Source organism: Prionailurus viverrinus, chromosome B3, assembly GCF_022837055.1.
Source record: "Prionailurus viverrinus isolate Anna chromosome B3, UM_Priviv_1.0, whole genome shotgun sequence".
Taxonomy (NCBI): domain Eukaryota; kingdom Metazoa; phylum Chordata; class Mammalia; order Carnivora; family Felidae; genus Prionailurus; species Prionailurus viverrinus.
In genome coordinates this window covers 36,477,576-36,503,558 of record NC_062566.1, presented here as the reverse complement: position 1 = coordinate 36,503,558, position 25,983 = coordinate 36,477,576, and the positions used below count along the sequence as shown (strand labels likewise).

General features: G+C 48.8%; 1 protein-coding gene, 1 long non-coding RNA gene and 1 other non-coding gene across 8 annotated transcripts in view; all 3 read right to left on the bottom strand.

Moving 5' to 3' along the window:
* Window positions 1–2,586: 2,586 nt before the first annotated feature.
* LOC125168708 (uncharacterized) lies at window positions 2,587–16,178 on the bottom strand. Its single transcript, XR_007153262.1, has 3 exons — window positions 15,195–16,178; window positions 14,610–14,666; window positions 2,587–2,710 (listed from the first exon to the last, which is right to left on the bottom strand). It is a non-coding gene; the product is annotated as an uncharacterized LOC125168708 (long non-coding RNA).
* A 149-nt stretch (window positions 16,179–16,327) lies between these two features.
* Window positions 16,328–25,983, bottom strand: part of DAPK2 (death associated protein kinase 2) — a 118,136-nt gene continuing 108,480 nt past the window's right edge. For 4 of the 6 annotated variants that reach the window (XM_047863961.1, XM_047863960.1, XM_047863959.1 and 1 more), the window contains 3 exons: window positions 19,561–19,650; window positions 19,368–19,451; window positions 16,822–16,958 (listed from right to left, as the gene is read on the bottom strand). In XM_047863961.1, coding sequence (XP_047719917.1) covers window positions 19,423–19,451; window positions 19,561–19,650 — 119 coding nt within the window. In that variant the 3' untranslated portion in view covers window positions 16,822–16,958; window positions 19,368–19,422. Of the gene's footprint in view, window positions 16,959–19,367; window positions 19,452–19,560; window positions 19,651–25,983 lie in introns of all 6 variants that reach the window. The other 2 variants (XM_047863963.1, XM_047863964.1) reach the window with 1 other exon arrangement.
* On the bottom strand, window positions 21,433–21,566 carry LOC125169329 (small nucleolar RNA SNORA5). The gene has a single exon (XR_007153640.1). It is a non-coding gene; the product is annotated as a small nucleolar RNA SNORA5 (small nucleolar RNA).

Below are 25,983 nucleotides of genomic sequence, written 5' to 3'. Positions count from 1 at the left end.
TCGTGAGGGTGCTTGGAAAACGTACAGCCAGGTTTTTGGCATTATCATACAGCAAGAGGTTAAGGATCCAGCTCCCAAAGTGGTGATCATGAGAACCAAGACTCCCCACAACTAAGAGGCTGGCTGACATCTGGAAAGAACCAGACATAGCCACCAGAGGCATCATGTTACTTTGGCTTCCATTAAGTAAACGAGTGGCATCACTTGAAAGTTGAGTGGAAGAGGGGCGCCTGGGTGGCTCAGTCGGTTGAGCGTCCGACTTCAGCCAGGTCACGATCTCGCGGTCCGTCAGTTCGAGCCCCGCGTCGGGCTCTGGGCTGATGGCTCAGAGCCTGGAGCCTGTTTCCGATTCTGTGTCTCCCTCTCTCTCTGCCCCTCCCCCGTTCATGCTCTGTCTCTCTCTGTCCCAAAAATAAATAAACGTTGGAGAAAAAAAATTAAAAAAAAAAAAAAAAGAAAGTTGAGTGGAAGAAGCATAATGACCAAAAGTTTCTGGACAGCCTGTGTAAGTGGGAATCAAGTATCGCCGAAAGAGAGACAAAGTAAGTAAGCATCACAAACCTGGTGACCCCGAAAGGTCCTAAAACCACAATTTGAGATTAGCCAATAAAAAATCAAGTGAATGTTTATAGTAAGGATCACGGCTGACATGGTCCTATTCCTGCCACATCAATAGCTGCTGCTTGTTAATATTTTTTTGGGGGGATAACCTATGTTTTGCTAGAGAGCATAACAATACATTATTTTGTTACTTTAATTAAATCTATTCATTTTGCTTCTTTTGTTAGATGTATACATTTCATATTTGTATGTGATCACATACAATATGGCTTGGATCAGTCACTTTATTGCTTTAAGTGGCAACTGGTCTGATGTAATGAAGGACTGTAATATATCTTTTCCTTCTTAACAAAACTTGTGATTAGATATATATTTAAAAAATTTTTTTAATGTTTATTTATTTTTGAGAGAGAGTGCGCATGAGTAGGGGAGGGGCAGAGAAAGAAGGAGACACAGAATGAAACAGGCTCCAGGCTCCAAGCTGTCAGCACAGAGCCCAATGTGGGGCTTGAACCCACAGACCTCAAGATCATGACCTGAACCAAAGTCGGACGCTTAGCCGACTGAGCCACGCAGGTTCTCAGCCTGAAATTGAATAAATTGAATAAAAAAAAATAATAATCAGTTAGCAAAAAGATATGTAGCCATTTGTATAAAAAAGGGGAAAGAATATCCTTCTGTATTATTATATAATAAATAAAACAATATAAAACTTATATAAAATTGATTTAGTTATATAAAGTTGATAAAGTTTATATAAAGATGATTATATATTACGTACATATATATAATCTCTAGAAGGATTCACAAGTAGTAGTAAATACCTGCTAGGGAGTGAATGGAGATTTTTCTGTGTATCTCTTGTCATACTTGAAAATTTTTGAACCATGGAATGATACTTCACCAATTCAGAAATCTAAAAATGCAACATAAAAATAATGGCAGATTCTCGGAACCCAATTCATAATATCAAACCAGACTCTCAGGGATGGGACCTGTAGTTTTTGGCTAACTGGGATTCTTTTAGAGGAATCTTGGCCTGTGGTGGAAGATCCCGAAGAACCTGCAGAGCCTTAGATCCAGGAGTTAAGGCCCCGTGGCGTACGCTGCGCCACCTGGTGGTCTTAGACAAGATTCCAAGCATCCCTGTGAAAAATGTGAGGATGTTCAGCAGATACAGATGAAGGAGAGGGTAACATGGCACTGTGCCCACAGGCTCGGTGGATGGCTCCAGTGGGCACACAGCCTCTAGGGGGGCATGTCTGGGTCTTGATTGGAATGAAGCACAGCTCCAGAAGTTTCACAACCCCTGCGTCCCAAGGAGCCACCCAGAGGCAACCTACAAAGAGCACGCAGCACATGGGCTTTAAAGTAAGACCTGAGTTCAAGCTCTGGCACCACCATCTACTAGCCTTGTTATCTCATATAGCTTAGTCTCCTATGTCCTCAGTTTTCTCATCACCAAATAGGTACAGGTAAACGTCAGATAGTTTGCCGGCAAACCTAGAAAAATGCCTGCATATAGCAGGAATTTGATAAATGTTAAAGTCTCTTTCCTTTAGTTACTTCTTGATGAATTTGTTCCTCTGCCCGGGGTTCCTGGGTGGCTCAGTTGGTTAAGTGGCCGGCTTCGGCTCAGGTCATGATCTCACGGTCTGTGGGTTCGAGCCCCGCATCGGGCTCTGTGCTGACAGCTCAGAGCCTGCTTCAGATTCTGTGCCTTGCTCTCTCTCTGCCCCTCTCCTGCTTGTGCTCTATCTCTCCCTGTCTCTCAAAAATAAATAAATGTTAAAAATTAAAAAAAAATTATTCCTCTGCCCAAAAGAGGGTAGCGTGGCTTCTGGGAGCTTGCTGTGGCTAGAGTGCCAGGAGGACTCAGCATTGCAAAGACTGAGGAAAAAGAAATCTGTATGCTTCTGGTATTGCTAAACATTCTCCCTTCTTCCTTCCACCTTCTGGCTTTAGCTACCAAAGGAATGAATTCTGGTCTGGCTGATGATGGGGAGGGGGGACCCAGGAGGTGGACTCAAATCCCACAGGCAGGTCAGGTCCAGTTCTAGTCATTCCTCCAGGAGGCCTGGGTGCTCCGTTAAGCACTTCCTCTGGCCAGAGAGCAAAGCCCAATCCTGGCCCTCAGGGAGCATATAATCTGAGGAGAGAGAACCAAATAAAGCAAAAATCACAATGAATGCACAAGACGGTGAGGGCACCAGAGAAGCACTGATGAAATTACTAAGTTGGCCACTTGCTCTTCTGGGTTAAGACACTGTTTCTAGAGGCTCCTGATAAAATCCAACTAAAAAGTCCACTAGCCCCTCACTCCTTAATTCAGATTAGCATTTTAGCCTCCCTTGTAGGTCTTCTCAGAGATGGCAGAACGCAAAGGAGATGAGACACTAGACTGAAAAAAGGTTTATTTGAGGCTGTGGGCAAGAGTGTTCAGAGAATAGGGCAAAGCAGCCTGGGAGGGGTGACCACCCGTTACAAGCTGTCTGGCAGTGGGAAGACACCAGCCTGGCCAGAGGAAGGACCTCACAAGAGGAAATTAGGAAATACCCAGGTCACTTGTGTCACAATTCGGCCCTGGCTGTTTTCGGTACCATGGTGGCAAAGGACCTTCGAGAAGTCAGATGTCAGGAGAAAAGAATCCTGACCTTAGGCATCACCTAATTCACAGATGAGGAATCTAAGGTCCGGTGAGGGGAGGTGCTCCCCCCAGTCCCAGCGGATGACCTTAACGTGCACTTTGAGGCTTCTCCCCCATGATGTGGTGGAAATCACTCGTGCTTTGGAGCCAGCTAGAGCTAGATTTGAACCTGAACTCTCCTGTTTGTTTGTTGCCTATGCTGTCTTTGGAAGGTCATTCATGTCTCTAAGCCTCAGTACCCCTCACCTTTAAAACAGAGACAATAGATAGCTCTTTCTTGGGATTGTTGTAAAGGCTAAAGATGACACATGCAAATCACCTGGCACATGGCAGGCACACAGGTGGGACCACTGTTGCTATCGCTTCTCCTACCCAGGCTGTCCCTGGCACAGACAGGTAGGAAGAGGCCCGGCTGCGGCAGCAAGACTGCTTTGCACTTGCTGGTGGTCCTGGTAGGAGCACGGAGTTCCAGCCTGGTGGGGGGAGGGGGGCCGGGGTGGCAGGGGGGGAGGAGAGCAGATGCGTGGAAGGCAGGACGTGTCTCCTGGCTGGACAGTGAGACTTCCTAACTAACCCTGCCTTGCATGCAGGCCAGGGGGCCACGCCTCAGCCCACAGTGTGGGGAAGCTGAGGAGGCGAGGAGGCGTGGCCTCTTAGGATTAAGAGGTGTGGGGGTGCCCGGTGGCTCAGTCGGTTTAAGCATCCAACACTTGATTTCAGCTCAGGTCATGATCTCATGGTTCTTGGATTCAAGCCCCACATCAGTCTCTGCGCTGACAGCATGGAGCCTGCTTGGGATTCTCTGTCTCCCTCTGTCTGCCTGTGACCCCTTTTTCATGTTAAGGCACTTGCCAACCCCATGCTTTGTAGTTACCAAAGCAGTGGCCGGGGGCAGAAATACTACAGGGAGACTCTATCCTCCCCTCCCTCCTGCTCCAGTTTCTCATTTATGTATTTATTCTTGTTCTTTTACTGTATGATGTAAGTAAGAAGCATCCTTGTTATGCAGCAACCACTCTCTGAGTGCAATGTGCTGGGCACCTATGATATTCAGCTTATGCGCGTTAGTTCATTCTAACTTCCTCACCGCGGCCCTGCAATGAACATATTGTCATCCCAGTTTTAAAAGGGAAAACTGAGGCTCACCTCCTTGCCGAAAGTCACCTGGCCACGAAGGTGTCAGAACTGGGTGCCAGAGGCCTGGCCTGGCTTTGGAGGCTGCAGCCGGCCTGACTCTTGGGCAGGGGTGGGGCCGTGCTGGGAGTGGGAAGTCTCATTTGAACTCTAGAGAGTTTGCTCATGAAGAAACCCTGAAGGAGTAGAGGGCATCCCAGAGAACGTGGTGAACAGCACTGCCCAGCAGGAAAGGGGAAGAAAATGAGGGAGACATTAGATCTCTCCTGACATCTGTTCCGTTTCTCTTGGCAGTGACCTCAGATCCCCCCGTTAGTTTGGGAGGAAGCAGGTTCCATGGCTCTGGGTCTCAGGCCTAAACAAATTACCTAATCCACCCCCAGTCCCCAGCAAAACACATGGAGAGGTTCCTTGGGGTCTTCAGAAAGAAGCCGCCCCACTTTGCTGAGAAAGCTTCCATCGGTAACTTTTCTATTGGTGTTTACACCTCAGGTGTCTGTTAAACTCAACCCAAAGGAAAGGTGGGAGGCCATGGGGCCCTGCAATAGCACCACACGGGCCCCTGGGCCCCAGCTAAAGTGGCGAAGACCCAGTTGAGACCCAAGCAGTATGGTAAACAGACACCACAGCCACTCTTCTGACTCCTGGCCTGGAAGAGTCAGGCAGGCGCCCAGGCCAGGGCACTGGGTATTTTCAGCCTCCAGCAGCATCAGCAGGGTCTGAGAGGCATCAGCCATATTGTATTTCATGTGACCTAGGCACTGGGCCAGCGACGCGGCCATGGGGAGCCAACTTTTCGTCCTTGCCTCAGGCCTGGGCCCCATCTCCCTTTCTGCTGGTGTCCAGAGCTAGACCAGTGAAGAGGCAGGTGAGAGAGGCTCCTGCCAGGTCCACTGGGCCCAAGAAACAGGTGGCAAGAGGGGCTGGCAACTCGAGAATGGGCTTGGGCACCTCAGCAACCCCACTATCCACCCATGCCCTCCCTCCATAAACCTTCTGAGTAGTGTCTCTCTCTGGGTACTGCACAGGGGGTAGGGGGACCAACCATCCCGGTTTGCCCTGGACGCTCGTGGGTTTAGCAAGGAAAGTCCTGTGTCCCCGACTGCCCTCGGTCCTGGGCAACCTGGGACAGTTGTTGGCGAGATCTCCTACCATCCCCCAGCTGGGACTCCTTTTTGAAGATGCAGAAATTCAGGCCCAGGAGAGGCACCTTCCTTGCCCAGGTTCATGCAGACAGGTGAGGAGTCGACACCAGAACCCAGATCTGTCTAATGCTTCCTGGCCCCTCCCCAGGCCAGGCCTGCTTCCTGCCAATGCGGGTGATTCCAGGGGTCCTGGCTGTTCTTCCTCCTCCAGACCCCTCCCACCTCAGCCCTCCCTCAGCCCTCAGTTATTTTAGTTTTCAAAAGACTGCATCAGAATCACCTGAAGTCTTAATAAAGCAGACAGTTAGGTCCCACCCCCAGAGTTTGTAATGCAGCAGGTCTGTGGTAGAGCCTGAGAATATGCATTTCTAATAGGGTTCCAGGTGATGTTAATGCTGCTGGTCAGGGACCACACTTTGAGAATACCTGATGTAAACCACAGTTCTGATAAAGTCTCACAAAACTTCTGGACCTCCTCAGGCCTCGGTTCAAGGCCTCTGTGATCCAGCCGCCATGGCCAGCACAGCTGCCCTCCACACCAGGCCCTCATCCTGCCAGGCTACTCTATGGCCCCAGCAGCTTCTCTGCCCTCTCCTGGCTCAAGCTGTGGCTTGGCCTGGCCCCCACAGCCCCTCCACAAATGCAAATACCCTTAAAGAAGCCTGTCTGCAGAGAAAGACAGATACCATATGTTTTCACTCATATGTGGATCCTGAGAAACTTAACAGAAGACCATGGGGGAGGGAAAGGGGAAAAAAAAAGTTAGAGAGGGAGGGAGGCAAACCATAAGAGACTCTTAAATACTGAAAACAAACTGAGGGTAGGTGGGGGAGAGGGGAAAGTGGGTGATGGGCATTGAGGAGGGCACTTGTTGGGATGAACGCTGGGTGTTGTATGGAAACCAATTTGACAATAAATTATATTTAATATTAAAAAAAAGAGGCCTGTCTGTAATCTCACTTCCTCTGGATGCCCCCAGGGCTCCCATCAGTCAGGACACAAGTCTCCCCACCTCAGCTCACAGCTTAGCCTCTATTTCATCCTGCTCTGCATAACAGCTGTGCTTGTCACTTGAGGACACAGAATGTTTTTTTCAACTTTACCTCCACATATTTGTTAAATGCATGTGACCCCGGAAGACAGAACGAGGGCAATGGATGGATCTTCAGGGAGACCGATTTGTTCTCAACCAGAGAAAGAACTTGTAACAAAGTGAACAGTTTGACATCAGCTCTGGAGGGTCCTTCCAGGAGAGCATGAGCTCCCTGTTACCTCTGGGCACCCTCAGTGAGGTTGGAGGAGCATCTACAAAGTCACTGACGTCCCTGCTTAGGCAGGTACTGACCACCCAACCTCCTTCCCAGGCTGCTCTCTCCCCAGGCAAACCTGACCCCCGCCAAGCCCACTGCCCTGCATTCTGGACCCCCAGGGCTCCACAGGCTGGCTGGACCTTACCGGAGGAGAGCGATGGTAGACAAACATGAGTTTTTGTCCGTGGTCTTCACTGTGTAAATACAACCCAGGACCATGGTGAGGGTCCCCTGTACCAGGCCAGCGATCTCCCTCCTCTGATTATGGCCTCCTTAGAAGGATTAACCCGTCCTTGACCCACCCACACCCACTTCCCTCACCTTATCTACACCTGTGCCTCCAGCTTCACGGGCGAGGGGAAGCAGCTTATCTACAGGTAAGCTGAATATCTACAGGTTTGCCCCCACCTGGGCTCCTTGAGAACCATGCCTAGCACCATGCCAGGCACACATGAATGCTCAGAAGGTGTATGTTTACATCCCCTGCCCAGCTCAAACCCTTTCTCATCCATGATGCCCTACCAAGTACACACCCATGGGCAAATGTCCTCTTGCCCTTTCCCATCTGCTCTTGGGAAAGAGCCTAGGAAACCCATTCCAGTCAAGGGGCATGTGATTGGGGCTTTCTGCCCCTGCCCTCCCTGGGGGGAAATTTTACTGTTTGAATCAGACAAGCTTGAAAGACTCACTTGATCGCATTTTGGCTAAGCATACCGTTGCGGGGCTTTCTGTTTATTTGTTGGTTGGTTGGTTGGTTGGTTGGCTTGAAGAGGGAAAGGAAGGGTTTTCCAGGGTCTAGACTCATGACTTGGCAGGGCCTTCCAGGGTCGGCACTGGTTGTAAGAGTTTGGTGAGGTCTGCTGTTTGTACCTTTCAAGACAATCCACCCTGGCTTCCTCCCTCATCAGGGAGTGCCCATCAGTCAGTTTCAAAGCTGGCAGCTTGGTTATTGGGATGGCCTGAGTAAGCCATGACCCAGGGGACCCAGCTGGAGAGCACCAGGGTCTCAGTTCACCTTCTGTCAACCTGTAGGTCTCATGAACATTCTCATTTCCACCCCTTCCTGGGGCTGGCTGAGGTCATCACCTTCTGAAAGAATGCAGGGCCAGCCAACCCGTCTGAAATCTCCCCTCCCTGTGTGTGTGAAAGGAGATATGTCCAACTGTGAACACATATAGCCCACATCCTTATGACTCAGCAGAGGTGGCTGTCCTCAACCCTGTCCCCTGGAATGTCAAATAGAGCAGCCTCAGAGGTATGACAGCATTAGAACCAGGTGCTGCAAAGTGTGGCCCCAGAGGCCCTTTCCCCATGAGTCCTTTTGGACAAGACCCAGACATCCTGATATACCCACATAGAGACAGATACACACATCCAGACACACCTAGACACACAGTCAGATGAACACACACAGAAACAAAGACAGACACACAGAAAACTCAGACACATCCAGTGATCCACATACACATAGACACATCCAAATATACCCACACGGAGACATGCACACACACGGATACCTGGGAACACCCAGAAACACACACATACGCTCTTCTAAAGGACTTGGTCAGAGTCAGATCTGTCCCCCATGCTTACTTAACCTTGAACCCCTGTTCCGACCCCAACAAGTGGCTCCCAGCTCTTTGGCGGGGCCCTCTGGGTCTCTGACCTAGAAACAGGGACACAATGACTAGAGGAGGGGGAAAGCATAGAATTTTTAATTCATCACACTACTGATTCAGTGCCCAGAAAAGAAGTTTTGCTCTTTCATTTATTTGGTAACTTTCCAAAGTCCAATCATGAAAAGGCACAAGGACAAGAAATCAGAACACCAACCCATACCTTTTTTTTTCCCCTTCTCTTATCAGAAGATTATCCGTCCTTTAAGGCCAGACAAAAGTCTGATGCACAGTAGGCCTTCAACACCAGTGTGTGAACTGGGTACATCCATGAGGGATGGGCATGCCAGGAGAGTGTGGCTGCCCGTTGTCTGGTTCGGAGGGCTCTGTTGGGGCTTCTTACAACTCTGAGATCCTGCAGCTACCCTTGCCATTTTGGATCTACCCAGGAAAGAAAACTCATTCATTAATTCCTCCCATAAATACTTGCTGAGCACCCACAGGTACTGTACAGAAAACAGCAAATGGGGAGACCCAGTGCTGCTCCCGTGGAGCTTGTGGTCTCTGAGTGTTCAGTATAGAGCCCCAGGTGGGGCTCAATCCCACCAACCATGAGATCATGATCTGAGCTGAAATCAAGAGTCAAACGCTTAACCAACTGAGCCACCCAGGGGCCCCCTAAGTAATTCTTAAAGTAAGCATTTGTTGTGTGCTGAATTATCTCCCTCTTTTCCTCCTGAAATTCATATGTTGAAGTCCTAACCTCCAATACCTTAGACTGTGCCTGATTTGGAGGTAAATTACCTCTTAAAATAAGGTCATGGCGGGGGGGGGGGGGGGGGGGGCGGTCCTAATCCAGTATGACTAATGTTAAGAGATTAGGACACAGACATGCAGAAGGAGGGCCAATGAGAAAGGCCTCAGAAGAAACCAACCTTCGGGACACCTTGATCTTAGACTTCCAGCTGCTAGAATTGTGAGTAAATAAAGTTGAGTTGTCTAAGCCCCCCAGCCTTAATTAAAATTAAGGAGTTTCATAAAGGCACAATGAGAGGTTATAGAAGGGGGACCTAACTTCTTCTGGAAGTGGGGGAAGGTCATTTAAGTTGAGACTTAAAGAATTAGGAGTTAACTCCCAAAAGGTAGAAACTAGATGGGGTTTGGGGTGGGAGAGGGGACCCTGTGGACCACGGGCATGTGCCTGGTCCTGAAGCAAGCAGGAAGGAACACCTGAGAGGAACACAGGGTGCTCCTGACCTGTGGCTGGGGCACAGTGAGCAAAGGGCTTGAGGGCTAGAGCAACAGTCAGGGGTCAGGTCATGAGGTGCATCTTTGGCCATGTTCAGGATTTGGGGATTCAAGATAAGAGGAGAAAGAACAGAAAGAGGGGATTAGCTTTTACTTAAATGCTTTTGGGGGCACCTGCCTGGCCCAGTCGGTGGAGCATGTGATCCTTGATCTTGGGGTTGTGAGTTCAAGCCCCACACTGGGTGTAGAGATTACTTAAAAAAATATCGGGTGCCTGGGTGTCTCAGTTGGTTAGGCAGCTAACTCTTGATCTCAGCTCAGGTCTTGATCTCAGGGTGGTGAGTTCAAGTCCTGTACTGGTCTCTGTGCTAGGTGTGAAGCCTACTTAAAAAAGAGAGAGAGAGAGAGAGAGAGAGAGAGAGAGAGAGATTACTAAAAAAAATTAAACTCAAAAGAAAGAAAGAAAGAAAGAAAGAAAGAAAGAAAAATGCTTTTTAGCCAAAGACACAACCACCATCACTTTTTCAAAAGACGTGAACTCAGCACTGGCTGCTCTGCCCCCAGTCATCGAGGGAGCAAGTTGGCTCTGTCAGTTCATGCCTGCCAAAGGAGATCAGCGGAGATGGAAAGGAGGCACAAGTTCAAATTTCCCCGCCATCTCCCTCTCTCCCTTTGTTAGTGCAGGTGCCCTGGGAAGCAGATATCAGGATGGAATAGAATCAGAAATGCAGGAGATATGGGTGAACGGTTACCTAGGAAAGATAAAGGGCAAGGGAGCAGGAGTGGGCAAGGGGGTGTTTCAGACACAAGGAGGTCTGACACAACACAGGAGAGAGGGAAGGAAGGAGGGCTGGATAGGAAGGGGCGCAGACCACAGTGCAGCTTTGAGAGAGTCTCAGCCAGGGGGCTGGGGAGCCCCAGAACAAGGATTAGGGCATCCTACACTGGACAGGAGTGGCCTGGTTCTAGAACCTGCCATTCCTCCCACCCGCCCCCACCCCGCCATGCTCAATCATTGGCTCAGTCATCAGCCTGGGGAGAGACTATCCTGGGGAGAATGTGCTGGTGGCTGCGGCAGCTGTTACGAGTGCCCCTTACTGCAGGATCCCCACCCCCAGAAGGAGAGCCTAGTGGCTGACTTGGTGGCTACAACACTTCTCTCCTTTCCTTTCTCCCCTCGTTCCTCCCATCACTCCTTTCACTGTGCCTTCTCTCCTTAGATCTTTAGTAATCATACCACAGGGCCTGAATGAAAAGACAAAGAAGCAGTAAGTGCCGCTCAATACCTGACTCTGTTTCTGCTTCTGGCCTTCCAGCAGGCCCCCTCCAGAGAGGGGAGAATCAGATGGCCAGCTGACAGCCTCTGGCACCAGTGTGGGGGGAAAGCCCTTCCTGCTCTCTCCTATATTTAATAAATCTTTGCTGAGTGTCTGGGCAGAATCAGACATCACACAGGCGTGTAGGAGAAGGAGAGCTGAGCAAGAGGTGCATCCAGGCCCCAGGAGCCCTGTACCAGGAATCTAGGCCACCAGTGTTGAGTGTCACTATTGGCCATGGTCATTCTCTTTTAGCACTTCTCAAAGTTGCCTGTGGCCCAGAGTGCAGTTACATTATGTAAATAAAAAATCCCTTATGTTTGCCAAGTTCTTCGAAGTCGACAAATCTCCTTTGCAAAGTAGGTCTCGATAAGGCACTCATGACAAGTAACAATATTATTATCACCATTTCACAGATTAGAAAATTGAGGTCCAGGGGCACCTGGGTGGCTCAGTCGGTTAAGCATCTGACTTCAGCTCAGGTCATGATCTCGTGGTTTGTGCGTTCAAGCCCCGCGTTGAGCATGGAGCCTGCTCCGGATTCTGTGTCTCCCTCTCTCTCTGCCCCTCCCCTGCTCATGCTCTGTCTCTCTCTGTCTCTCAATAATAAATAAACATTAAAAAAAAATTTTTTTTTTTAATTGAGGTCCAGGGCGCCTGGCTGGCTCACTCAGTAGAACATGCAGCTCTTGATCTCAGGGTCATGAGTTCAAGCCCTACGATGGGTGTAAAGATTACTTAAATAAACAAGCAAACAAATCAAGGTCTGCAAAAGTCAAATGACAAGATCAAGATGCAACTGCTGAAAAGTGGCAGGATTTAGCCCAAACTTTTTGGCTCGGAGTGGTGCGAGATAATCAGGACCGATAAGAACCAGTAAAGGGAATTGACAAAAGACACAGGATCCCCTTCTCTCAATTCAAAATGAGATGAAGAAACCCAAGGGCCATCCTACCCAAGAACAGGGGAATGGCCCAGATGGCAGTTCAAATCCCACCCAGCTTCTGGGTTTAAACTCAGACACCCAGAGCAAGGGTTGGCAAGCTCAATCTGCTTGGCCTCAGAAGACATCCTCAGACCAGAGTCCTTAGACAAATTCCATGGGGAGGTTATGACTGGGAAGGCAGAGATGGGACAGGCAGGGAATATTTCCTGCCCTTTCTCTTTAAAATGTGGATTCTCGGGGTGCCTGGGTGGCTCAGTCTGTTAAGCATCCGACTTCGACTCAGGTCATGATCTCGCGTGAGTTCGAGCCCCACGTCAGGTTCTGTGCTGACAGCTCAGAGCGTGGAGCCTGTTTCAGATTCTGTGTCTCCCTCTTGCTCTGACCCTCCCCCATTCATGCTGTCTCTCCCTGTCTCAAAAATAAATAAACGTTGGGGCGCCTGGGTGGCGCAGTCGGTTAAGCGTCCGACTTCAGCCAGGTCACGATCTCGCGGTCCGTGGGTTCGAGCCCCGCGTCAGGCTCTGGGCTGATGGCTCAGAGCCTGGAGCCTGTTTCCGATTCTGTGTCTCCCTCTCTCTCTGCCCCTCCCCCGTTCATGCTCTGTCTCTCTCTGTCCCAAAAATAAATAAAAAATGAAAAAAAAAATTTATAAAAATAAATAAACGTTAAAAAAATATATAATAATAAATAAATAAAATGGGAGTATTAAGGGGTCACCCGGGTGGCTCAGTCGGTTAAGCATCCGACTTTGACTCAGGTCATGATCTCACGGCTTGTGAGTTTGAGTCCCGCAGCAGGCTCTGTGCTGACAGCTCGGAGCCTGGAGCCTGTTTCAGATTGTGTCTCCCTCTCTCTCTGCCCTTAGCCCACTTGCACTCTGTTTCTCTCTCTCTCTCTCTCTCTCTCTCAAAAATAAATAAACAAGGAATATTAATCCAAGCCAGGTACTCTCATAGGGTGGCAGGATGAGCTCTGATCAAGGTGCCAGTAAAAGGACGGAGGGCAGCCCGCCATCGAGTTTCGAGGGGCAAGGCACACGCAAGGGTAGTCACCACACCGCTTCGTGTCCTGTACACTGTGGCATCTGATGACCCGATGACCATTAGGATCTATTTTTTTCACCTCACTTCCTCTCTTCATTATTTTAAGGTAATACTTTATACTTGCAAGGGTTGATAATATGTAAGAAAGCCCAATAGTGAAATGAACTCTGAGAGCCCACGGTGAACTTGGTGTTGGCTAGAACACTGCCAACAGCCTAGTACCCACCCTTGAGCTCCTCCCCATCTCAGCTGCCCAGAGGTAAGCTTCACCTTGAATTTTGAATGATGTCATTGTCTTGCTTTTAAAATACAGTTTTATAATACTTGCATGTATCCCTAAACAACATATGGTATAGTTTTTGAGCTTTATAAAAATAGTATCATACTGTATGTGGTTTTCCGGGATGCTTTTTTCACTCAACACTGTTTCTCCAGGAACAGTAGAGAAGAATGTGGATTGCAGGGTAGGCAAAACTGGGCTGAAATCTAGATCCCAAGTACTCAAGCTGTGTGATTGCATGCAAATTTCTTAACTCTGCTGAGTCTCAGCTTCCTCATCTATATAAATGGGGTTCTTGTTCCCCTGACAAGGTTATGCAGAGGGTTTAGTGAAAGCCTGTATGTCAAGTGTTCCTCCTGCGGAACAGGTTTTTAAAAATTACTGTGAGCTCTGTTGTTTTTTTTTTTCCTCTTATTTTTCTTCTAGCTCAGGGGTGGAGATCACTGGTCCGGGAGTGGGAGGGTGGGGGTGGGGAACCCTTACAAAATTACTTCTCCCTAGATAATATAATCAACTGTTTTTTAGATTAAGAACTGGGAACATGAATTTTATTCAGTAAGTGAAGACATTACTAAAGTATGTACTTCAGCTATATATTATGACTTGCTAATGGAAGGAGGGGGAGACAGAACTGGTGGGGGAAAGGGAAAAACAGGAAGAAACTATTAGTGGAAGGTCACCAACTGTGTTTCTGCTTTTTGAAATGTCAATTACCCATTGTTCACGACTCTTCAACTGCTCCCATCCCTCAGCCCATTAAGGTTTGCTTAGAATGGGATCCTCTCAACAGACCACCAAAGAAGACATTATTCTTTGGGGTCCAGCTACAGTGAACAGAACAATGTCGGGATGACAAGCTGGGAACCAGATGGAAAGAAAGTTGTACAATCCTCTGCCCGATAAAATTCCTTGTGATTCCTCAATTCAGCTCTTTTCACATGTACCTACATGTCCATACATCATAGGGCTTGACTTTTCTCTCATAGAAATTTTGTGGTTCACCTCTTATGATAGGGCCTTTATTTGCTTCCAAAGTAAGGTTTTCAGCAAATAAGTATGTGACTGGAAAAGGCAAGTGCACTCTAAGATCTGGAGTCAGGAAAGCTGGTGAGATTGACATTAAAACACAGTGCGCTAAAATATTTATGTGTGCATTTGTGAAATATTAATGTGGCATCCTGCAAACACACAGGCAAACACTCCGGGGCAGGGCTCCCTCAGATCTCTTTGAAGATTTGCCTTTTAACCGAGCACAGCTTTCGTCACTGGAAAATTCCATCCGCCTCAGAGCACACTGTGGTCTCTTTCGGCCTTGAAGTGTCAGCTGGCCAACACATCCTTCTTCAGAGCTAACCCAACATACCTGGTTCCCATGGGCCAGCTGCTCCCCTCATCTTCACAGCTGGAGGGTACCCGCCATCTGCCAGCAGAGAGGTCACAGGGACTGAGACTCTCTATGGGAGTGGCATGGGCGCCTGGCTTTTTCTGGCTGCTGGCCCCTGGAGGCATCCTCAAAGTCCCCCCACTACCACACTTTACTTCCCAGGAGCTCCCACTGAGCCCCTGTTCCCCCCAGCCACAGCCAAGAGCCCCTCACAGGCCCAGGGGCCTTGAACGTGGCTCCCAGCATCAGCCATCCTCCAGAGGCTGTTGCGAGGCACAGAGCTGGTCCTGCCCGAGAACTGGGGACACCCAGGAACTACAGGTCAGCTGCAGGACTTCCTCAACACGCCGGCAGGTCCGCTCCCTTTCTCTCTGGAAGCTTTTCTGAAACTGGACTGCCTTTCTGTGCCTGTGGGGCCATTTTGCTCTGGATCCATGCACTAGCTGAAGGCAGTTTGGCCCCCTGGCTTCAAACCTGCTGCTGACAAAGGGAAAGGATGACTCCCTGTTCCCTGGGCCTTTTCTTTTCTTTTTTCCTTTGCCCCATTCACCTTCCAAAACTTACCCTTTCTTCCCATCTCTTCTCACATACTTTCTCAGCCTCAGTGCCTCAACCCTGACCTCTGGCTTCTAAGGACCTTCTCTTGGGTTTCTGGTCAGCATCACCATTCATTCGACCTGGAAAGCAGGGCCCAGATTTCCATTTCATTAAGGTTCCCTTACCATGCTCACCCCAGGGTCCACGTAACCCACCTCTTTTCCTCTCCTTTCTCCCTGTGGGTTTCTCTGCCCTTCTTCCTCTACATCTTTCAAAAGTCCCCTGCCCCTATCTTGGCCATAGTTGGCAGGTGTATTTATTTCTGGGGACTGCCCTAACAAAGTGGCACAGACTGGTGGCTTAAACAGCAGGAATTTATTTTGTCATAGCTTTTGAGGCCCTTAGTCTGAGATCAAAGTATTGGCAGCGTTATTTTCTTCTGAGGCCCCTCTCCTCACCTTGTAGCTGGCTGTCTTCTCCCTGTGTTGTTACATGGTCTTTCTCTGATGTCCTAGTCTCTTCCTTTTGTAAGGACACCAGCACATTGGACCAGGCCCCATCCCAATGACCTCATTTTAACTGGATTACCTCTTTAAGATCCTCTTCCCAAATACAGTCATATTCTGTGGTACTAGAGGTTGGGAGACACAATCAAGCCCGTATCAGCAGTAGTGATAGGAGTAGTGGCAGAGGTGGTGCAGGCATTATATGCTGTATCTGCACTGATCTGGGGGGATGGAAACCCTTAAGGAAGGATATGGAAGGCAGGTGCCCTACAGTCCAGAGGGCATGGTTCAGTGTGACCTTCTGAGGTACTGTCCACTCAGCACCCCAACCTTGGGGGCTCCCCCGGACTCATAGGCACCTGAGCTAAAGAAAACCGGATGGCGGGGCGCCTGGGTGGCACAGTCGGTTAAGCGTCCGACTTCAGCCAGGTCACGATCTCGCGGTCCATGAGTTCGAGCCCCACGTCAGGCTCTGGGCTGATGGCTCGGAGCCTGGAGCCTGTTTCCGATTCTGTGTCTCCCTCTCTCTCTGCCCCTCCCCCGTTCATGCTCTGTCTCTCTCTGTCCCAAAAATAAATAAACGTTGAAAAAAAAAAAAAAAAAAAAGAAAAGAAAACCGGATGGGGATAGCCCTAAAAGAAGCCAAGCACCAGGTAAAACCAGAAGTTTAATAAAAATTAAAAAAAATTACAATACAGTGGGCTGCTTTAGAAGGTCAAATATGTTGGTCTGCCCAACAGGCTGATTCCATGTGGGTTCTGGGAGGTCACAAGATTGGTCCCTCACACCCTAAGATTCACTTCACTCACTTGTCTTGCTCCCATGGGGGAGGTCTCTGCCTTTCTGGTGTAATTTTTGACCAGGCTAGCTCTGAACTCCCTCATCCTGTGAGAAAAACCTGCCTGAGTCTGACCTTCCCCCGTGATGATGACGTTCATTTGCGTCATTTTCTCAAGTCCACACCTCAGCCCAGGTTCTGAGGTCGGCAGACAGGCGAAAGCCATTTTCTGGAGAATAAGAGCTTTGGGAATGCCGGAGCCTCCTTCATAGGAGACAGCCACCGCTCCCAGGGGTTCTTGGCTCCCCTGGAAATTCTTCTGAGCCCTGCAGGCCCATCTGTCTTGCAAAGTCTTCAGGGACGCAGAATGCCTAGGTGCTGGTGACAAGCGGAGACCCGGAGTCTGCAAGGAGAGAGCCGGGCCAGCTAGGAGGTACTGCTTCTCCTCCGAGGGTGGAGAGCTTTCCTCTTGGCGATGTCCTCCTCTGTGTCACTTTCACAATTCCTCTGGGAAAAAGAGAAGCCCAGGGCAAGAGCGTCACGAGAGGCCAGGGATGGAGTTGTGCTGGGCAGCCTGGGCCTATGCACCTGGGCCAGGGGCCTGCAAGCCAGGGAAGTGGATGTTGAGGCGAAGGCTGTTACTCTGTCCAGAGTCTGGGGGGTGGATTGGGTGGGGGTAGGGAGGGACCTGGAAACGGGGCCAGACCACTGCCTTGAGGCCTCCATCCCAGGAGGAAGGAAAGCAGGTAGTGCTTCTAGGGGAAACCAGGCACCAAGAGAAGCCAAATCATCATCATAATAATGAAAATGGTATCTGATGTTCTCTGTAGCTGCCACATAATCAAGCCCACTTGGATACATGCTCTGTGGGTTGAGTGGCCTCCTGAACTCAGCCTGGAGAGAACGGGAAGCAGGGATGAGCCACAGGGACCTCCCCGAGCTCTGATGGCCACTGTTCCACACCCCCTCTGCTCTGACTGGCTGAGGCCGCACCTTTGGCAAGCCTTGCCAGGGACAGGGCCTCTGTGCTCCATCTTTATGAAAGAGGAAAAGAGTAAAGTGCATTCCATGGCTAAACCAGAGTCAAGGCAGCCATCCTGGAGGTCATTACTTTTTCATTCAGTCACATCAGTCTAATCAAATTATTAACATCTATTAAAAGAGGCACCAATCAGAAAGACTTAAGTGTGTCATAAAACATCTGCTGTCAGATGTTCAAATTTAAGGCTCCCTGAAAAAAAGGACCTACTAATTATTGTTGTTGTTGTTATTATTATTATTTAAAGGAAATTCCCTTTTGGAAAACTGTAGAATAGATGTCTGGGACCCAAGCCTTCCTTCTCCACCTGTAGAACAAGCTATTGAACTGATGATGCTGAGTGTTTGAATAAAAAGAGGACTGTTCTTAAGTATTTGCACAAGGACAAAAATTAAGAAAGAAATACAAATTCTTTCTAATTATCCTCTAGTCCTCTCTCTCCATGGCCTGAATTTTCAGAGCAACTCATGTGCCATGTTCCTTCCCAGAGCCTTCTCTCCTTCCCCTGGCATAAGCCAGTTGGAAATCCAAGGTCAAGATCAACTTAAGCCAAATCCATCCTGGACCAAGCCTGGCTAGAACAATAAAAATAACTCAAGCTCTGCTGAATAGCAACTTTGTAGCATGAGTCACAGCCAAACAATGAAAAAGTAAGCTGGGGGAAAGACTGCCTGTCATTAGCAGGGATTTTCAGAGGGACAGTCCAGTCCCTTTGAATAGCAGATGAGGAAAGCAGTTAGAGAAGGGACATGTCTTGGCCAAAGCCATACAGTTGTTTTGGGCCTCTGGAGCCATAAATCCTTAAATCAAGAGCAAGAATCAACAAGAGCTTAGGCTGAAGAAAGAGGATCCCCTCCTGGGGGTGGGGGGAGAGAGTCACCGTGCCAGGTCCTGGGATGCAGCCCGAGTGCGAGCGTGGTATGTCCTGAGGCTGCTCAGCGTTGGCTGCCCACCCATCTCAGGCAGCCGCTCTTCCTGAACAGGAGTCGCCTCTGTCCTGACCTGTGCCATCCCAGACATCTCTGGGGCCTCACCACATTTGACGACTACTGGGGAACATCTGTCCAGAGCACCTCTATTGTCTAAATACTAACACTGCCTTCTGAGGCACTGGCACTGCACTTTAAAGTCTACAGGGAGATTTTACACAAGAATCACCGCTAATCCATATTAAGCACATATAATGCCAGGCTCTAAGAATATGTCATCATTCAATCCTTGTGACGACTCTATGAGGTAGGAACTGTTGTTAACCCCATTTTACAAGTGACAGCATTTCAGCACAGAGAGGTTAAGTATTTTCCTCAAGGTCACACAGCTAGTAAGTGGCAGATGTGAATCCTGAAAGTCTGGTTCCAGAAGCCACGCTCTTGACCAATATAAGTTCCTCATTTTAAATGTACACAAAACAGTAGCAAGCTAATCAAATATCATCTAAATATTATTATTATTATTATTATTGGCAATCTAAACCAAAACAGAAATGGAAAAATTGAAAAATGAATATTAAGCTCCCATTCTACAGCAGATCTTTGGATTGCCAGGTATAAATTGTGGATTAACTGTGGTGATTTTATTATTCAGAGTTCTCAAGGCTCCAACAGGCTACAAGTCCTCAGGGGGAGCAGCAGTACCTTTGAAGGTGAACCAGGAAAGGATGCAAGATCCTCCAGGAGCTCATGCTGCCCATCGGAGGCCCCCCACCCAGCACCACCCCAGCGGTGTCCCGGAATATGCAGCCTCTGCCCATCACACACGCGGAGGACAGGATGAGCAGAACTGGTGGGAAACAGTTAGGGCCCACCTGCTCCCTCCCATCCCCAAGCTGCAGGCCACCCCAGAATTCCACCCAGCAAGACAACACTGCATTTACCTACCAGGTCCTCATCCGGCCTCAGGTGCACCTTCTTCATCAGGGAGCGGGTGAGGTGGTTACACAAGGAGACGATGCTGAAGGAGAGCTGAGGGAGACAGAAAAGGAACTGCCTGGTGAGAATGTGCACAGGGACCCTGGAGGGAACCAGGAACCCACTGGTGCCCCCTGCCCCCCACCCCTGAACCCTGACACACCTTCCATCGCCTGCGGACATACTGCTTCTTGAAATTCTCCAGGTTGACCACAGACTCCCTGCGGACCAGGGCTTGCTGGTTGTCCACCGGCTGGGAGACAAAGCAGAGCATGGTGGCTGACACAGGGCTTGGGTCGGCAGCCACCCCCTTCTCCACACCCCCGACCACATGCCATCGTTAGCCTGACTTTGGCGACTCCTCATTGGGCAGGGTATGCACAGGGACAACACACTCAGGGCAAGGGTTACAGATGTCTCAGCTGTTCAGGAGACGGCCCTGGTGCCCCTGAGCTATTATTACCGCAGCCGGATACACACTCTGGCTGGGCTGGAGAATCGTCCCCCCAGAGGGGAAGAATGAGAGGCAGGGCCTTCAGTCACAGCTCACTTTAGGGAAGGGTCATTGGGCAGCAGTCTAGGATGCCCACTGTGCACTGGGCTGGTTCTGGGCTTAGCAAAACAGATGCTTTGTTGGCAAACAGAAGCTTAATACCCCATTCAAAAGTACATTGAAAGGGGTCGCCTGGGTTGCCCCGTCAGTTGAGTGTCCGACTTCGGCTCAGGTCATGATCGCACAGTTCATGAGTTTGAGCCCCACATTGGGCTCGCTGCTGTCAGCACAGAGCCCGCTTCAGACCCTCTGTCCCCACTTCTCTTCTTTACCCCTCCCCCGTTTGTGCTCGCTCTCTCTCTCAAAAATAAATAAACATTTAAAAACAAACAACAACAAAAAAATTAAATTGAAGGAAATAGGGGCTTCGGTGGAGGTTGAGAGGAGATGGGATATATCATTGCCTTTCACAGCTTGGCAGTCAAAGCTCAGCTTAAATCCTGGCTTCTCCAACAAGCCTGGCATGGCTTCTCTGAGCCTCGGTTTTCTCATCTGTTTTATGGGGACAACATAATTGACATAAAGAACTGGACATATTTAAGCAAACAATTCGATGACTCCATTCCCTCTTGAATTCCTCTCTTTCTGTAAAACAGGCTTTCCTAGATCCAGAGATGGGTTTCAGAGGTTCTATGAACCTCCTGAAATGCTCTGCAAATTTTAGCATGTAAACTTATACATGAATGTTGAGAGCAGCATTATTCATAAAAGCCAAAAAATGGAAACAGCTGAAATGTGCATCACCTGATGATAGACAAAATGGAATATATCCATACAATGGAATATAATTCAGAAATATTATTCATAAAAAAGAATGAAGTACAGTTGACCTTGAACAATGCAGGGTCAGGACACTGAATTCCCATGCAGTCAAAAATCCACAATATAACTTTTAACTCCTCCACAACTTAATTACTAATAGCCTCCTGATGGCTGGAAACCTCACCGATAACATAAACAGCAGACTGACAAATATTTTGTATGTTCTATATTTCACATACTGTATTCTCACAAAAAAAGTAAGCTAGAGAAAAGAAAGTATTATTAAGAAAATTGTAAGGATGAGAAAATACATTTACAGTGCTATACTGTATTCATAAAAAATATCCACATGAACGTGGACCCTCATAGTTCAAACCTGGGTTGTTCGAGCGTCCACTGTCCTGACACATGCTACAATGTGGATGAACCTTGAAGACATTATGTTGAGTGAAAGGGGCCAGGCACAAGAGGCCACACACTGTATGATTCTATTTGCATAAAATGCCCAGAATAGGCAAATCGATAGAGACAGAAATCAGATTAGTAGTTGCCGGGGCTGGAGAGAGGGGAGGGTGGGAGAGGCCTCTGAGAGGGTATGAGGTTTCTTTTTGGAGTGACAAATTGTCCTGGAGTAAGAGGGTGATGACTATTGCATAACCTTGTGAAGATACTAAAGACTACTGACTTGCATACTTTTATTTTATTTATTTATTTTTCTCTTGGTGTCTGTGACCGAATTTATCCCTGAGGCCCAGCACAGAGGATCAGGGCCCATGAGCCGCGGTGTTTCTGTGGCAGCCTTTCGGGCCGGCACCTGCCACGGACGGGCGGGCCCTGAATTTGACACGGCTGCTTGACTTGCATACTTTTAAATGATGAATTTTATGGTATGTGAATTATATCTTAATAAATATTTCACTTGAATGCATGTGTACAGATATACGTCTCTTCTGAGGAGAGCTGACAGATTTCATCCATTCTCAAAAGAATTCTGTGGTCTCAACAAATGAACTGCCCAGGATGATACGTGTGGTCCCATCCAGCTCAATTTTTCTCTCTGCTCCGACAGCCTCCTCACAGCAATGCCTCATTTGCTGCGCCCCCCTCCTCCCCATTGAATGCTGAGTGACATAGCTCACGGACTCCTGAGTGCTGGTCTTGTCTCCCATCCACACTGGGAGCTCTCCTCCATTTTTGTTTATTTTCCATCATGGCGCTCGGCACCCGGGAAGCCAGTGCATACAGCTGGCCCGCACCGCTCGGGACTTAAAATCTTCTGGCAGAAGCCATTTTCCATGTTCACCCAACCCCCATGCTCCTGGAAGTCCTCCGTGTGTTCCAAAGCCCAGTCCAAACGTGACCTCCTCCAAGACAACTTCCAAAAAGCAATGTCTCTCTCCCTGCCATGACAGAAACACATGTGGGCTCCCTCAATATTTCTCACTGACTTCGGCCAGCTCTGCGGTGGGGTCGTCTCACTAATGAAAAACAACTTGAAGGCACAGAAAGAATTTTCTTCATGGTTTTGTCAATGTCCTCTGGCCCATCTCCTCCCCACCCAGAGCATACACCAGTGGGTGCTTAACAGTTGTATAGCTAAATTGTTTCCCCGAGTTGCTGAAGAGACACTGGAATGAGATCCTAGGACCTGGGACCTGCTTGCTCTTGCCAGTGAGAGACCCCGGGCACCTGGATCGGCAGCCATGACACCACGACTCCCCACAACTCCACCTGGGAGCCAGCAGACTTCTGTTGGGGTCAGGGAACAGGGAGGAAAATGCGTACAACCCTGACATGGAGCAGGGTAAGAGAAAGCCAGGGGCTGTTCACCCTCCCAAACTAAAACACTCTTTGTGCCAAAGAGTGAAAGAGAATGGGAGGAGGGGACAAGGAAGACAGAGAAAAAGACGAGGGTGCTGAGGGGACCATCAGGCCAAGGTCTCGCAGCTCTTTCCTTAACTGCCTCTCACTTCCTCTGCCGCACCTGCAAGCCTAGCCCTGGGTCGAGGTCTCACCTGAGGGGAGATGCAAAAGAGGGCAGAGCCTGACTTTTCTGGTATCAAAGCCTTCCGGCAGCTTCCTGGCACTCTTGATGGAACCCAACAAGCTCATCCAGACCCCCGAGGCCTGTACCATCTGGGTTTTTCTCCAACCGATTTCCTCCCTGTCTCCTTTCTGTTGCTGTGTCTCCCATCACACAGTCTGCTTGCTGGCCCAGGAGCCCCAAATCTCAGGGTCTTTGCCCTTGCTCCTTCATATATTCACTTGGTCACTTTGTTCAGGTCTTTGCTCAAATGTCACCTCCTCAGGGAGGCCTCCCTTGACCATCCTATATAAAATAGCATCCCAACTGCCCCCACACAACTCACTGTGCCTGCGCCCTACTTCTTCATAGCACTTGTGGCTACCTGACATTTGATTCTGTATTTGTTTGTTCTGTTGTTTTTTTTTTAACTTTTTACTGCTAATTTATTTTCAAGGGAGACAGAGAAAATGAGCGGGGGAGGGACAGAGAAAGAGGGAGACACAGAATCTGAAGCAAGTTCCAGGCTCTGAGCTGTCAGCACAGAGTCTGATGCAGGGTTCGAACTCACGAACCATGAGATCAGGACCTGAGCCGAAGTCAGACGCTTAACTGACTGAGCCACCCAGGTGCCCCTGTTCTGTGTTAATCTCCCTCTCCTGTACCTCCCAGCAACTAGTATCTCCTTTCCAGGGTGATTTCCTGCCTTCCCAACTCACAGAACATTTCTACCTCTAAATTCACCATTGTCTGTGATTCACTTTTGAGCCTAACCCTTGCAGGGGACACTTGCACTTTGCTTGGAGTTTGATGAGGTGGGATCGGTAGACTCTAGAAGAGTACGGACCTCTTTTTATCCACTTACTGATTGACACTCTTGCAGAAGAGAGATGCCTGAACCCCGTGGGCGGAAAGTCAACATGCAGTTAGAGGAATCCCATTAATAAGAATCCTACCTTCCAACTAGTCCAGCAGTGGAGCCACGAGGCCCAACTAAAATATGAGGGGGGATCATTCCCAGAGGCCATTAAGGGGAAGTGATGCAATTACCTCTAGGGCTCTATGTGCTCCACAAAACAGCATGAACTCTGAGAAGGAGGCCACCCAGGCTATAAATCCATCAGGCTGGCCTTTCCTAATCAATGGGCCTCTTTGGTTGCTAAGAGGCTCAAGCAAATGCTGATACCATCTAATCCTTCAAAGTCAGAGACATAAATTCTGCAGTGAAATCTGTTCCCAGAAGGAAAGTGGCAGCAACACCATTGATTAAATTAGGGGTGTCAGTAGGGTGGGACTGGGTTCTGCCTCCTCCTAGCCCGGCCCTCTCTGCAAACAGACAGTGCCCACCTTCTAAGCCTGTTGTCCTTTGGGCAGAGAGTATGGGCGATTCTGACCAGGCTCCTAGGAGCATGTTTAGTCTCTCAGAAAAATGTTGGGAAGCGAGTCAAGAAGACAGAACACCGACTGAGTCAGGTTTTGTTTACGGAGATGCAAACGGCTTTGAAACAGTACGAGGGGTGTGCTAGGTCAACACCCACGTCCACGGAGCAGGGAGAGGGAACAACAGCCATTCCCCTGGGCATAAAAAAGGAAGCCTGGCTTTACCGAAGAGGCACTCCAGCTTTTCTCTCAATATCAGGCCTCCTCTAGAAAACTGCAAACAGATCGCAACTTCTCAAACCTCCAACTATGCCATTTCTCCAGCCCCGTCCTCCACTGGAAGCCAGGGACACCTGAGTACCCACACCCCTCTGCTGCCTCAGTCTGCCACTCTGCCTCCCCCACCAGTCTCCCTTAATGGAGTCTTTCCATAGTTTGCATCTCCAACTTCCCCTTTTGCTGGCTAGAGCCTGGGCCCTGCTGGCCTCACTTCCCAGTTTTCCCAGGAAAGGAACATGTGAGGCTGAAGGGGGCCTGAGTGTCAAGTTCCTTATATATGGGTGGGGAGAGCTATAGAAGGGCTGTGTCCCTGCCGGTTGTTTTATACTTAGAAGAAGCCAATGGAAACACGTGGAAATGCCCCTTTCCTTGCCCGGCCTGGTCTCACTTTTCTTAGTTAGGTCTCAGCCCTTTTAATCCTCTTTCCAGGACCTTCAGTTTTTTCTTTTCTTTTCTTTCTTTCTTTCTTTCTTTCTTTCTTTCTTTCTTTCTTTCTTTCTTTTTAACGTTTATTTGCTTTTGAGAGACAGAGAGACAGAGCATAAGCAGGGAAGGGGCAGAGAGAGAGGGAGACACAGAATCCAAAGCAGGCTCCAGGCTCCAAAGCTGTCAGCACAGAGCTCAGTGTAGGGCTCGAAACCACAAACTATGAAATCATGACCTGAGCCGACTGCTTAACCAACTGAGCCACCCAGGTGCCCCAGGACCTTCAGTTTTCTGAGAAATTTTTTGTCCCCAGGAAAAGCTTCAAAAGCTCTCCCTCCTGGATGGTTACAGGAGACAGGAGACCTGAGAGATGTAACCACCAAATAAATGCCAAGTGTGGACTATGTTTAGATCGTGATTTGAACAAACTACAACAGGACATCCTTGCGAAAAGTGGGGACATGGGATTATGGAATGTGTATCCACATGATATTAAGGAATTATTCTTGGTTTCTGTCAGGCGTGATAATGGCACAGAAGTCATATTAAAAAGAAAGTGCTGGGGCGCCTGGGTGGCGCAGTCGGTTAAGCGTCCGACTTCAGCCAGGTCACGATCTCGCGGTCTGTGAGTTCGAGCCCCGCGTCGGGCTCTGGGCTGATGGCTCAGAGCCTGGAGCCTGTTTCTGATTCTGTGTCTCCCTCTCTCTCTGCCCCTCCCCGGTTCATGCTCTGTCTCTCTCTGTCCCAAAAATAAATAAACGTTGAAAAAAAAAAATTAAAAAAAAAAAAAAAAGAAAGAAAGTGCTTAGAAATTCATACTGAGGAATTTAAGTTAAGTAAGTCCAAAGTTTGCTTTAAAATACTCCAGAAAAAGCCGTGGTGCAGATGAATGGGAGAGGACTGGCCATGACTCGCTCACTGTCAAAGCTGTGTAACAGGCACAGGGAACTCACTGTAACATTCTGGATACTGATGAGAATCTCCCATAACAAAAAATTCGAAACAAAAACTTGCCCTCTGTTAAGTCTCTATAAATCTCCTCTTTATCTCCACTTAACAGTTCCTGGCTCCTGATCCCAATCTGTGCTCACGCTCATCCCCACCCCCACCTCCAAATTCTCCGTGGCACCTTCTCCACAGGCTATGGCTTGGGAAGGAGATGT